Here is an 11,739-nt window from a genome sequence, read left to right on the forward strand (position 1 = left end):
GGCTGTTCCCGGCTGGGCCCCCCCGCGCCCCCAGCCCCGGGAACAAAGGGCCGGCTGTGCCCCAGCCCCGCGGCACCCGCCCGGGGAAATCCGCCCCTTAAGCCGGCTCAGGCGCCGTGTCCCGGCCCCCGCCACGCCGCGGCCCGGGCAAATGTGCTTTCTGAGCCGGAGGGCGCTTTCAGAGCGGGCGGCCAGGGCCGGGGGGGCGCTGCCCCGCCGCCCCACAGCGCCGGGGGCGAACCCCGTGGCCCGGGGAACCACCGGGCAGCCCCGCTGCGACGCCCGCCCCTGCCCGGCCCCACGGCCCGGCCCCACGGGGAAGGTGGGGGGGGCGGTGGCGGCGGGGGGGGAGGCCGCGCGGTCTCCTAGCAACCTCGCCCCGCCCCCAAGCCGCCCCCTGCTCCCCCTCCGCTTCTCCCCGCCCCGCCCCGTGACGCGGCGGTGGGAGCGCGGCCCATTGGCCGGGGCGGGCCGCCCGCGGTGACGCGCGGCGGGGCGGGGCCAGGGGGTGACACGTCGGACGGCGGCGCCGCCAGCGGGAGCGGCAGCGGCAGCCGGAGCCGCCCCCGCCCCCGGTCCCGTCCCGGCCATGCGGCTGTCGCTGGTGCTGTCGGTGCTGCGGCCCGCCGGGCCGGTGGCCATCGGCGTCTCGCTGGGCTTCACCCTCAGCCTGCTCAGCGTCACCTGGGTGGAGGAGCCCTGCGGGCCGCCGCCGCGCCCCGCCGCCCGCCCGCGCCCCGACGGCGGCCCCGCGCCGCCCCCCGGCCCCGGCAACACCAACGGCAACGCGGCTCGCAGGCCCAACGCCGTGCCCGCCGGGCTGGGCGCCGACAGCTGGGAGCCCCGCGTCGTGCCCTACCGCCCGCCCAGCCCCGGCAGGGCCGCCAAGAAGGCCGTCAGGTGCGGGGGGCCGGGGCGGGCTGGGGGAGCGGGGCCCCGGCGGAGGACGGGAGCCGGCTGGCGCTAACCGGGCTTTAGAGGGGAGTAGCTGCGGCCGAGCCCGCGGTGCCCGGCTGTGGGCGTGTGTCTGCCGGGCCGGTGCTGGGGGGTTTACAGGTGACCCGGCGCTGTGCTTCCCCCCGCTCCCTGCAGCCACCCGGGGCCGCAGCCGGACCTTCCTCACTGCAGGCACCTTTCCCTGCTGCTTCCCTTCCTTGCCTCTGCCTCCCCCCCCCCCACACCCCCGCTTCTTCTTACCCCCCTGCCCTCCTCAGGAGCGCCCGAAGAGCCTCCTGCCCGCGCTGCTGCCCGCTGTGCAGAGGTCTCCTGTTGCAGCGGGTGCTGCCAGGCACCCTGCCCTGCCTTAGCAGGGACCCTTCCCGCGGTGGCCTCGTCCCCACCCAGTGCCACAAACTCCAGCCTGCTCCAGGGCTGGCTGCGGCCTGTCCTGGCGTCCCCGGGATGACGGGGAGCAGGCAGTGAAAGGGCCTCCTTGTCCCAGCGAGGCGGTGGGCGGATGGAGGGGGCTGAATGGGGCCAGTGTGTGCCAGGAGGCGGCTGGGGGCCGGGGGGTTGCGGGGGGGGGGGGTTGTCGCTTCCTGCCGCTGCGCCGGGCTGGGAGAATGAAACCTGAAAGTCATTGTGAGTGGGGCAGCTGGGGGCCATGGTGGGGAGGGGGACACAGCCAGCCCAGCAGGGCCTGGCTTCCCCCGGGAGGGCAGCGTGAGCTCGCCTGCCTGCCTGCTTGAGAGCAGCGTGTCTGGCAGGGGCGGCGGGAAGGTGCTTTCCAGCTCGGCTGTCCTGGCTGGGGCTGGCAGTGTGGTGGGGTGCCTGGTGGGTCGTGTCCCCACTAGAGGCTGGGGTGTGCAGTCCTGTTTCCCTCTTTTAGTTGCGCTCAGCCTTTTGTGAGCCTCCGGTTTGAGCCAGGCTGGCTGGCTTAGGGGAGCGGAGGGTCTCAGGTTGGGGGGGACCTCAGCAGAGCGCTCTGCTGTGCCTCTTGCCCAAGCGTAGCGGCAGCCAGTGCCACTGGGGTGATGTCTTGCGTGTGTGGTTGAAGCCTGGGAGCAGTTCCTGCAGAGGAACCGAGGTCGGCGCTGTTGGAGAGGACAGGGAGGATGCCGGTGGGGTGCAGTGCCCTGGGGCCAGATGTTCTCTTCCTCCTGCAGGACCCGGTACATCAGCACAGAACTGGGGATGCGGCAGCGGCTCTTCGTGGGTGTGCTCACCTCCAAGAGCACGCTGAACACGCTGGGGGTGGCTGTCAACCGCACACTGGCCCACCGCCTGGAGCGCCTGGTGTACTTCACAGGCACACGGGGCCGCAAGGTGCCCCACGGCATGACGGTGGTGACACACAGTGATGAGCGGCCCATCTGGAACATGTACCAGACCATCAGGTACCTTCTGGACCACTATGTGAACGACTTCGACTGGTTCTTCCTGGTGCAGGACGATACCTACACGGAGGCGCACCGCATCAGCCGCCTGGTCGCCCACCTGAGCATTGACACCCACCTCTACCTGGGCCGTCCCGAGGAGTTCATTGGCGGGGACACTGAGGGACGCTACTGCTACGGGGGGTTTGGCTACCTGCTGTCCCGCAGCCTCCTCCTGCTCCTGCAGCAGCACCTGGAGAGCTGCCGCAATGATATCCTCAGCGCCCGGCCTGACGAGTGGCTAGGCCGCTGCATCATCGACTACACAGCTGTCAACTGTGCCGAGGAACACGAGGTAGGTTCTGCAGCGGAAATGGCCTCCGAGAGCCTGATCCTGGTCTGGTGTGTTTGCCCACCTCCCTGTGGGCTCCCAGGTCCTGGGGGACCAGCCCTTGCGCCCTGTCATCCTTTGAGTTTGCTGTGCTGGCAGCTGTTGGGGTGGGAGCGTGGGTCGGGGCTGGCTGTGACCCATCTTTCCTGCCTGGCGCAGGGCTTGCGTTACCACTATTTTGAGCTGGGGAAGAATGCAGACCCCGAGCGGGAGACCGACCTCCGTTTCCAGAGCGCCTTTACTGTCCACCCTGTGCTGGATCCCCTCCAGATGTACCGGCTGCACAAGTACTTTGCGCAGGTGGAGCTTGAGAGGACCTACCAGGAGATCCAGCAGCTCCAGGTGAGACCTGGCTTGGCTGGGAGGGTCTGGGCTCCTCTGGCCTCCCTGTGGGCTTTCTGGTTGCTCTGTGTCACCTCTCCACTTTAATATGAGGGTTTCTCATCTGAACCTGCTGTGGGATGGGATGAGCTGAGCCCATGTGGCTGCAGGGGCAGCAGTGTTGGCTGGAGAGCAGCTTTGGACCTGGACAGGTCCTGCAGCTGCTGTGGTGGTTCAAGGTGATGGAGCCAGCAGGGTGCTGAGGTCCGCCAGCAAAGGCCAGGCCGGGTGGGAGAGGACACGGGTCCTGCTGATGGAGGTGGTGTGCCACATTCGGGGTGCTGTTTTGAGGAAACCTGAGGTGCTGCAGGCTGAAGGCAGAGTTGTTCTGGCACTGCTCTTTGGGCCAGGAGTGGCTGATCTCTGAGTATCGGGAGTCAGCTTGCCTGCAGCCAGCGCTGGAAGACCTACTTTCGCTCGCCTTGGCTCTCACTCCTCCATCTCTCCTCTTGCAGCTGGAGATCCAGAACGCCAGCAGCCTGTCTGCTGATGGGGACCATGGTGCCACGTGGCCTGTTGGCATCCCGCCCCCCTTCCAGCCCAAAACCCGCTTCGAGGTGCTGCGTTGGGACTACTTCACAGAGGAGCAGGTCTATGCCTGTGTGGATGGCTCCCCCAAGTGCGAGCTGCGTGGCGTGGATCTGGCAGACGTGGCCGACGTGGTGGCCATGGCCATGGAGGAGCTGAACCGCAAGTACCAGCCGGTGCTCCATGTCCGCAAGCAGCAGCTGGTGAACGGGTACCGGCGCTTCGACCCCACGCGTGGCATGGAGTACACGCTGGACCTCCAGGTGGAGGTGGTCACCCAGAAGGGGCACAGCCGCTCTGTCACCAAGCGCGTGCACCTGGTGCGGCCCCTCAGCGAGGTGGAGATCATCCCCATGCCCTATGTGACAGAGGCCAGCCGCATCAATGTCATTCTGCCGCTGACGGCCCACGACCGGGACCACGCTGCCCGCTTTTTGGAGGCTTACGCCGCAGCCGCCTTTGAGAGTAGTGAGAATGCGGTGCTCACCTTCCTCTTCATCTATGACCCTTTCGAGGCTCAGCAGGTCACCCAGAATGACATCTTTGCCCCTGTGAAGGCCCAGATCACTGAGTATGAGCGCAAGTACGCAGAGGTGAAGATCCCGTGGATCAGTGTTAAGACAGATGCACCCTCCCAAATCAAGGTCATGGACATCATCTCCAAGAAGCATCCTGTGGACACGCTTTTCTTCGTGGCCGGCGTGGGGACAGAGGTCACCATTGACTTCTTGAATCGCTGCCGAATGAACACCATCAACAACTGGCAGGTCTTCTTCCCCATCCACTTCCAGGGCTACAACCCCACCATTGCTTACCACAACCAGGTGCCGCCCGCCACACTGGACCTGCTGCGGGATGCGGGGCGCTTCGACCGTGACGTCTTCCACGAAGCCTGCTTCTACAACGCTGACTACATGGCAGCACGCACCCGCATGGCAGGTGATGTGCAGGAGAATGAGGACATCCTGGAGACCCTGGACATCTATGACATGTTCATCAAGTACTCCAACCTCCACGTCTTCCGGGCTGTGGAGCCGGCCCTGCTGCAGCGCTACCGACACCAGGCCTGCAACCCCCGGCTCAGCGAGGAGATCTACCACCGCTGCGTGCAGAGCAGCCTGGAGGGCGTAGGCTCTCGCTCCCAGCTGGCCATGGTGCTTTTCGAGCAGGAGCAGGGGAACAGTACCTGAATCCCAGGGCACGGAGGGGCTGGCCCTGCCCTGCCGTGCCTGCCTGCCCACCCCACCTCTTCTGCTGCCCAAATCAGTCTTCCTCCTCCCAGTGGCTGCAGCGATCGCCGGTGCCTGAGCTTGTGACTTGGGCCCCTGGGACTGCCTGGGCCGGGGTCTGCCAGCCTGGGGTGCCCGGGTCCTTCTGGAGCAGCTGCAGCTGTGCAGACCCCGGGGCGAGGTGGGGTTGGAGTCACCAAGCTGTGAGATAGAATGCCCAGCTCCTCACCCCAGAGCTGCTGGTCACTGGCCCCATCCCTCTGTCCTGGCCTCCCTGCCTAGTGGGGAGGCAATGGGCCTGCCCTGTCCCTTGCTGTCCCCCCTTGACCGGGGGCACGCAGAGACCAAGCCTCCCCCTGCTGCAGGGCTGTGACTGCCACGGGTCTGGGGGTGATCCCTCATGGTTCCCCCAGTACCCTGGGACAGGGCTGTGTCCCTCACTCCTTCGGAGCATCAGCCTGGCCATGCAGGGAGGGCCATGTCCCTGTGCCTGCCACAGGCTTGGACAGCAGGATGGGGCACATCCCACCCCAAAAAAGCAATAAGGAGGTTGGTTTCAGGGTTTTGCCACTTGGCAGCGAGCCAGAGTGCTCCCAGCTGGTCAGAGTTGGGGGGGACTTGGCCCCCAGGGCTGGTGAGCGCAGGGGGTGCCGGAGGGGATCCTGCTGTATTCACATACCATGAGCTGCTCCCCATGGGAACCGTGACCCAGGCCGCTTTGGCCTTCGCAGTATTGATAGGACGTCGGAGGTCGCAGCCCTCAGATGAGAGCCTCCAGACAGAGGTGAGAGCCCTCCCCACCACGGGGCCACCCTCGGGGTTGGGGGACACGGTGCCCAGCGCTGGTGGGCACAGCAGAGGGTTTGGCTGCGCATCTCCTAAGGAGAAAGCGACTGAGGAGCCGCTCTCTGCTCCTGGTTTGTATTTAATAGTGGGGGGGTGGGGGTGCATTTACACTAATAAAACAGAGAGATGAACCAGTGGGTCTAGCTAGTTCTTCCCTGGGGCACCTCTGGGTATCCTGCTGGGGGTCTGTGTGGTGGTAGCTGCTGGCTGCTTATACAAAATCTGGCTGCAGCTGGCTTGACTGTTTTCTTGCAGGGATGCTGCTTTCCCCAAGCTGCCTGCAGCATCCTCTACCTGAGCTGGGAGACAACTGCCTCTCTTCAGTGAGGCCTTGGGGAGCCTGTCGGCTTATGGACAGGCTGGCAGGTGCTAGGCCAAGCAGTCGCTTGGAAATACCAGCTTGAACCCCTGGGGGCTTGCAGCAGGAGTCCTGGACCTCCTCTGATGCCTGCTGTCCCTAGGGCCATCGTGCTGTCACTACCTGCTACCAGTCACTGGTGGTGCAGCAGGATGCTGAGCCTCTTGCCATGGGAAGCCCAGGTGCCCGTGTGCAGTGTGCTGAGCTCTGGGCAATGCTCTGTCTTTCCTGGTGCCATAAATTCATGGTCCCACTAATGAGGTTTCCAGTCCTCCTCAGGCCTGGCTGCAGGTGGAAAAGCACTGCAGTGAGCAGCTGGTGCAGCCGTGTCCACATGTGCTGTCCCTATAACAGCCTTCATGGGCTGTACGTGGGTAATGGGGAACTCCTGGCCCACATCAGAGCAGAGGTTGGGTGCCCAAGTGGGGTGAGCTCTGCCTTCCAGCATCTGGGATTAGCTCAGAAGGAAACTCCAGGACCAGAAACTGTATCCGAGCACTGTGTTGAATCATTAGGGCTGAACCTGCCCTTTCTATGTTGGTTTCACCCTTTTTGGGGCTGTTTTGCATCTCGGGGCTTCCCAGCATCTTGTGGTTTCCAGTTCTGGGTCAGGCGGAGCAGCATACTCCTGCCCTGGACTGTTTCACCACCTACCGCTCCTATTTGCAGTATGAGCAGGGACTGTGTCCCCTGCCTGTGCTGTCTGCTCCAGGCATGATTTTCATGGCTCTGTGTGCTCTTCCCACTAGCCCTTTGGTCATCACGTTTTACTTGTTCACGAAACACACGTATCAAAGACATCCCCAAGAAAATTAACTGAACCTACTTGCTGTTAGTTATCAGGGCTGTTAGCGCTCAGTGAAACTCGTGGAAAGCCCCTGGGCTGTGGCATGCCTTCCCCAAAGATACCTCATTCATATATTCCTGCTCCAGTCTTCATATCCACAGCGTAGGCGCGTATCTGTTTAAATATAGTTTTATTATATTTCAGCTGATAACTGTTAGCTTGCTCTGAGTATTTCTGGTTTTGATCTTCCCTGAGCACATCCTTAATTCCCTTTAAATGTGAATCTGGGACAGAGGGAGTGAGGTGGATGCAGGTCCATTACAGATACATTTCTCCTCTGAAATGCAGACCTAGGAGTTGCTTGTGATTAGGTGTTAAATGAGTATCCAAATGGTAATAAAGCAAACCAGCTTCAAATCAAGTTGGCTGTGAAAAGAAACACAGAACTGTCATTTAATTGGTGCAGGATGGTCTAGATAGAGTTGCTCTTGCCTCCTTATTGCTGTTTGCCCAGACTGAGTTAGAGCTATTTGCATACTTAATGCTCTGCACTATCAACACCAGCGAAGCCCCCCCCCGCTCCGACGTACGTACAAGCAAGTGACAGTGCTCATGGCTCTCCCAGCGCAGTTATTGCTCCCTTTTAAAAGGAACTGTCAGGGTTTGAAGCCGCTTTGGTGTTTGCCAGGTTATTTGCAGCATCAAAGCATGCTGAAACCCTGGGGAGGGATGCGCAAAGCTTTGGGAAGGGGTTTGGTGCCAGGAGCGGGCTGGCCTGCTTCGCCACAGCCAGGAACAACCTTCCTGTGCCTGGGTGAAGTAAATGGACTCGCTGGGCAATGGCAAAGACCTGTGTGATGATGGGGACATGGGCACAACTGCGCTCTGCCCCCCTCCTGCCCACGGAGGGCTGGCAGGTGCAGGCAGGGCACTGGACTGGGACAGTGACGCTCTCGAAAGAGGCAGGGAGGACCAGCCCGGGTGCTGAAGTGGGCGGCTGAGCAGGCAGGGACTTTTCTGCAATCCCTGTTCAGATTTGACTGGTACTTCCATACAATGTGTGGATTTTTGCACAGACGCAGTTGCAGAGGCAGAGCAGCGAAAGGGCAATTTTCCCAATGGGGCATGAGAAAACACGTGACTGCTGCCCATAGACTTGCACTTCCCTCGAGAAAATTTTCTAAAAGCATTACTGGCTCACCACGGCCTTCGAGAAGCATAACGCAAGTTCCTCTTGGGGAGTTGTTTGGAAGAGGGCATGAAGGGCCAGTTCAGAGCAAAGCACTCGGAAACAGGAGGGGGGCCGGCTGGGTGCACTGGGGCTGGGTGGGCACATGCCTCCCCTCTCCTTCCTGTACCATGGCAAGGAAAGGGACTTAAACTGGGGAAAACTCAAGCTGCTGCTCTGCTGTTCTGCCCCCCCCTGCAAATTTGTTCCCCTGTACAGTCATGCAGGCACCTCTCTGCAAATGTAGCAGTGAGCTTGTGAGCAGGGAAGGCAAAACCTGCTTCTCTAGTCCTGCTTGTGTCACTTCTGGCTGCACTAAATCCCACGGCAGTTCCTTCAGCCCCGGCAACGTTAATCAGCTCGATGGCTGATGTTTGGGAGGATGTAGGAAACGCAGCAGTGCCAGGAGAGGGCTGGAGGGCAAGGGGAAGCACAGTAGTGCCCTTTTGTCCCTGTGCTTTCGTTGGGAAGCGGCCAGCAGTGCCCCGCTGCCTGTCCCGCAGGAGCAGCTCTGCCAGCCACAGAGTGGGACCCAACCCCGGCAAACATTTCCTCCTGGCTGCAAGCGAAGGCAGGAGAAACTGCTCTGCTTAAGGAGGAGCAGGCAGGGAGATGCTGGGCTTTGCCTGCACCCAATGCCCCAGGTCACAGCCCAGTGCACTGCCGAGCCCCTCTGGAAGGTCTGGGGACTTTGGCCAGGGTTTTTTCTGGCCAAGCTCGGGGAAATCAGAGCCTTTCAATGAAGAGGGAAACTGCTGGTAGCTGTAAGTGCAGGCAGCGCTGCTGCTGGTGTGTGCCTGCCCACGGGGGTTTCCCTGCACCGGGGTGTCAGCACACCCAGCTATTCCTCGGGGACGTCCCCTCCGGGGATACACAGCCCCAGCACCGGCAGACTGCAGGAGTCTGAATCTGTGGGGCTGGGGGGAGAGGCAGGCAGCTCAGTTGGATTTTTATTTTAATTGCCTTGCTGTTTTTTCCAGCTTGCTTGCCTGCTGTCAGGAGCCAGAAAAGCACTGGAAAGCAAGGGCTGTGTGTCCCCTGCCTGGCCCCACCGATGGGCACCACCGGTCCATTTTCCCAGCAAGGAGGTTATGGGGAAACAGCCAGGAGCAAAGCAGTGAGCTTGGCACGCTCAGATCATCAGGAGGTGCTGAGGTTCACTCCTTTCTCCAGGTACTGCCTGTCACCACCAGCATCTCCGTGCAGGAGGCACTTGGGGAGGAGGTGACAGCAGCGAGGCCACATGTCCCATTGCACTCCGGGGCTCACTTCCAGCCCCTCTGCTCCCAAGCTGGATGTTTGTTTTCTTTGAAACGCAGCTTTTCCCTGGGAACAGCTGTAATCGCAGTGTGTGGCAGTGGTGGCATGGCGGAAAGTGCCCGAGGAGATGCCCATCCCATGGGCAGAAGGGATCTTCACCAGCTGCTCCATCCTGATGCCCCTTCCCTGGCCCTGGCACCACATCCCGCAGGAGCCGAGTCTGCTGGGGTTGTCAACTCCACTGGTGACAGGAGCCGTTGCCAGCACAGCCGGTCCTGCCACAGTCAGGTGCCTGGCGTTTGTCCAGAGGGCTGCACTCGTTAATATTAAGGGCCCGCTTCACTATAGCGGATCCCCTTCTAATTATGCCCCAGCTATTATTTCATGTGGCTCATTACAGGCAATTCAAGCAGCGTTGGGCTGGGCTGACATCGCTTTGCAGCCCAGCGAGCCCTGGGTGGCAGTGGCCCCGTCCCTGGGGAGGAGCAGACACCTGGTGGCCTTTGGACGGATGTAGCATGGGAGGGGGCACGCAGGGGCGACCAGGCTGGGGTTTGGGTCTGGCCCTGGAGTGCTAAATCTGGGTCATCCCACTGGTCGTCCCCAGCCCAGCGCCATCTGCACTGGGACATCAGGCACGGCACAGGTGGGGGGGATGCTGGGCTCACCTCACCTGCCCGTCCTGTTTGGAGGTGGTGGGAGACAGGTATCATCTCTAGGTGCCACCAGGAAGTTGCCAAATTAAAGAACAGAGGTGCTGAAAGCAACTGATAAAAATAACTTTACGTCAAGTCTTCACTAGGTTAACACTACAGGGCTCCTTGGACCCATCCTGAGGCTGCTCAGCCTTTCCTTTAGCCATGCTTCACTCCTGCTCCTCCAAAATCACCTTTATTTTCCTGTAGGCATAGGATCTGGCCTTGTGGGTTTTTTTTCCAGAAAGCCACTTGCTGGATCTGGGAGATGAGGCACCGGAGCAGCATCTCAGTGAGCTACGCCCAGCCCTTGCCCTCCCCAGCCAGCACCACCACAACCTTCGGGTTTTGTATCAGGACCCGATCCTTCCTCAGCACGTCCTCCAGCACCTCCAGCGCTGGGCGCTCGACTTGCTGCATGATCCTGCTCTCCTCCTCGCTCAGCTCCTCCGACATGTCTTCACTGCGGAGCAGGAGGCAGCATGAGTTCCCAATCACGGCCTTGGTGTAGATGAAGGTGGCTTTGTGGCACGGCATCCTGGAGGGGCAGATGGGTCAGGGCCTGGTGGCAGGGATAGCCTTGTCCCAAAGGACCCCAAAAGGACCTGATCCTCTTACTGAGTGATGAAAAGATGTGGAAGATGGAGCTATTTCCCTGCTTTTCCCATTAGGACCTGCCCCCAGTGCTCCCCTCGGAGGGCATGGTGTGAGCTGTGGGATGGGATCCTGTGTCCCAGCTGCACCCAGCTAACCTGGGCATCTTCAGCCCTCATTGGTTTAGAGGGAAACCTGCGGTGCCCGGTGCTGGCAGCCTCCACCGTGAGGCCAATGCCTGTCTCCCACTTTGTCCCTTGTCTGCGCTGCAGGGTGGCCAGGGCAGATGGAGAAGGGTCTGGAGAATTCAGGAGCACCTCTGGCAGGGAAAGCCCCAGGGCCCTGCCCCAGCAGGGCCCCCCTTTGCCCCCCCCCATCCTCCACCTGCCCTGTTTCGGTTTGACCCAGTACTCCTTGCCCATGGCACCCGTAGGGGGGGTCCTGCTGGAGGTCCCACCGTGGGACAGCTGATGGTACCCCTGCAATCTCGCTTGCGCCGTGCCCCCCTGCCAGGAGGACGGGGCTCATGGCCCACAGCGGGTGCTGGAGGAGCAGGCAGCTGCTGGCACCATGCTGGTAATCCTGTGTGAGGCCAGTGCCAGTATAAGCATCGGGCTTTAACTGGGCTGTGCGTGGTGCTGGTAACAGGCATGGGAGCAGAGGGGCCGTGGGTATGGCAGGGGGGCATCCCACAGGCAAGCGGGTCCTGCACAGGGTCCTGGGTGTTGGCAGGGGTGCGGGGTGCCGCTCCAGCATGGAGCATCTGTGGAGCAACCCCAAAGCACCCCCAGCCCATGTTTCTGCCCTCCCATCTGCTCCCCACCCTGCAGCAGCCCCCAGGGGGGCAGGAGCCCATCCTTCCTACCTCAGCACCTACTGGAAACTGATAGAGCCTGGTGGGCCACTGGTGGGGTGCCTGCCCTCACCCGGGGAGCGATTCGAGGACTGGGGTATGGCTCTGGCAGTTCCCACTGCTGTTGCCCAGCTGGCAACAACCGTACCTCTGCCACATGCCGGGGCTGGAAGAGCTAGGCAGCAGGCGAGGTTTTCTGCGGGCAGCGATGCAGAGATGCTCGCCTTTGGGTGAGCTAGCATGCTGGCCCTTGCAGTGCCCAGCATGTGGGTGC

General features: G+C 61.8%; 1 protein-coding gene across 1 annotated transcript; it reads left to right on the forward strand.

Annotated features, from left to right (window-relative positions):
- Positions 1-502: 502 nt before the first annotated feature.
- On the forward strand, positions 503-7,258 carry CHPF (chondroitin polymerizing factor). Its single transcript, XM_049810095.1, has 4 exons — positions 503-900; positions 2,106-2,670; positions 2,866-3,048; positions 3,543-7,258. The coding sequence occupies exons 1-4, from the start codon at positions 590-592 to the stop codon at positions 4,803-4,805; spliced, it is 2,322 nt and encodes a 773-aa protein (XP_049666052.1). The 5' UTR covers positions 503-589; the 3' UTR covers positions 4,806-7,258.
- Positions 7,259-11,739: the final 4,481 nt, after the last annotated feature.

Source organism: Accipiter gentilis, chromosome 1 (assembly GCF_929443795.1).
Source record: "Accipiter gentilis chromosome 1, bAccGen1.1, whole genome shotgun sequence".
Classification (NCBI taxonomy): Eukaryota; Metazoa; Chordata; class Aves; order Accipitriformes; family Accipitridae; genus Astur; species Astur gentilis.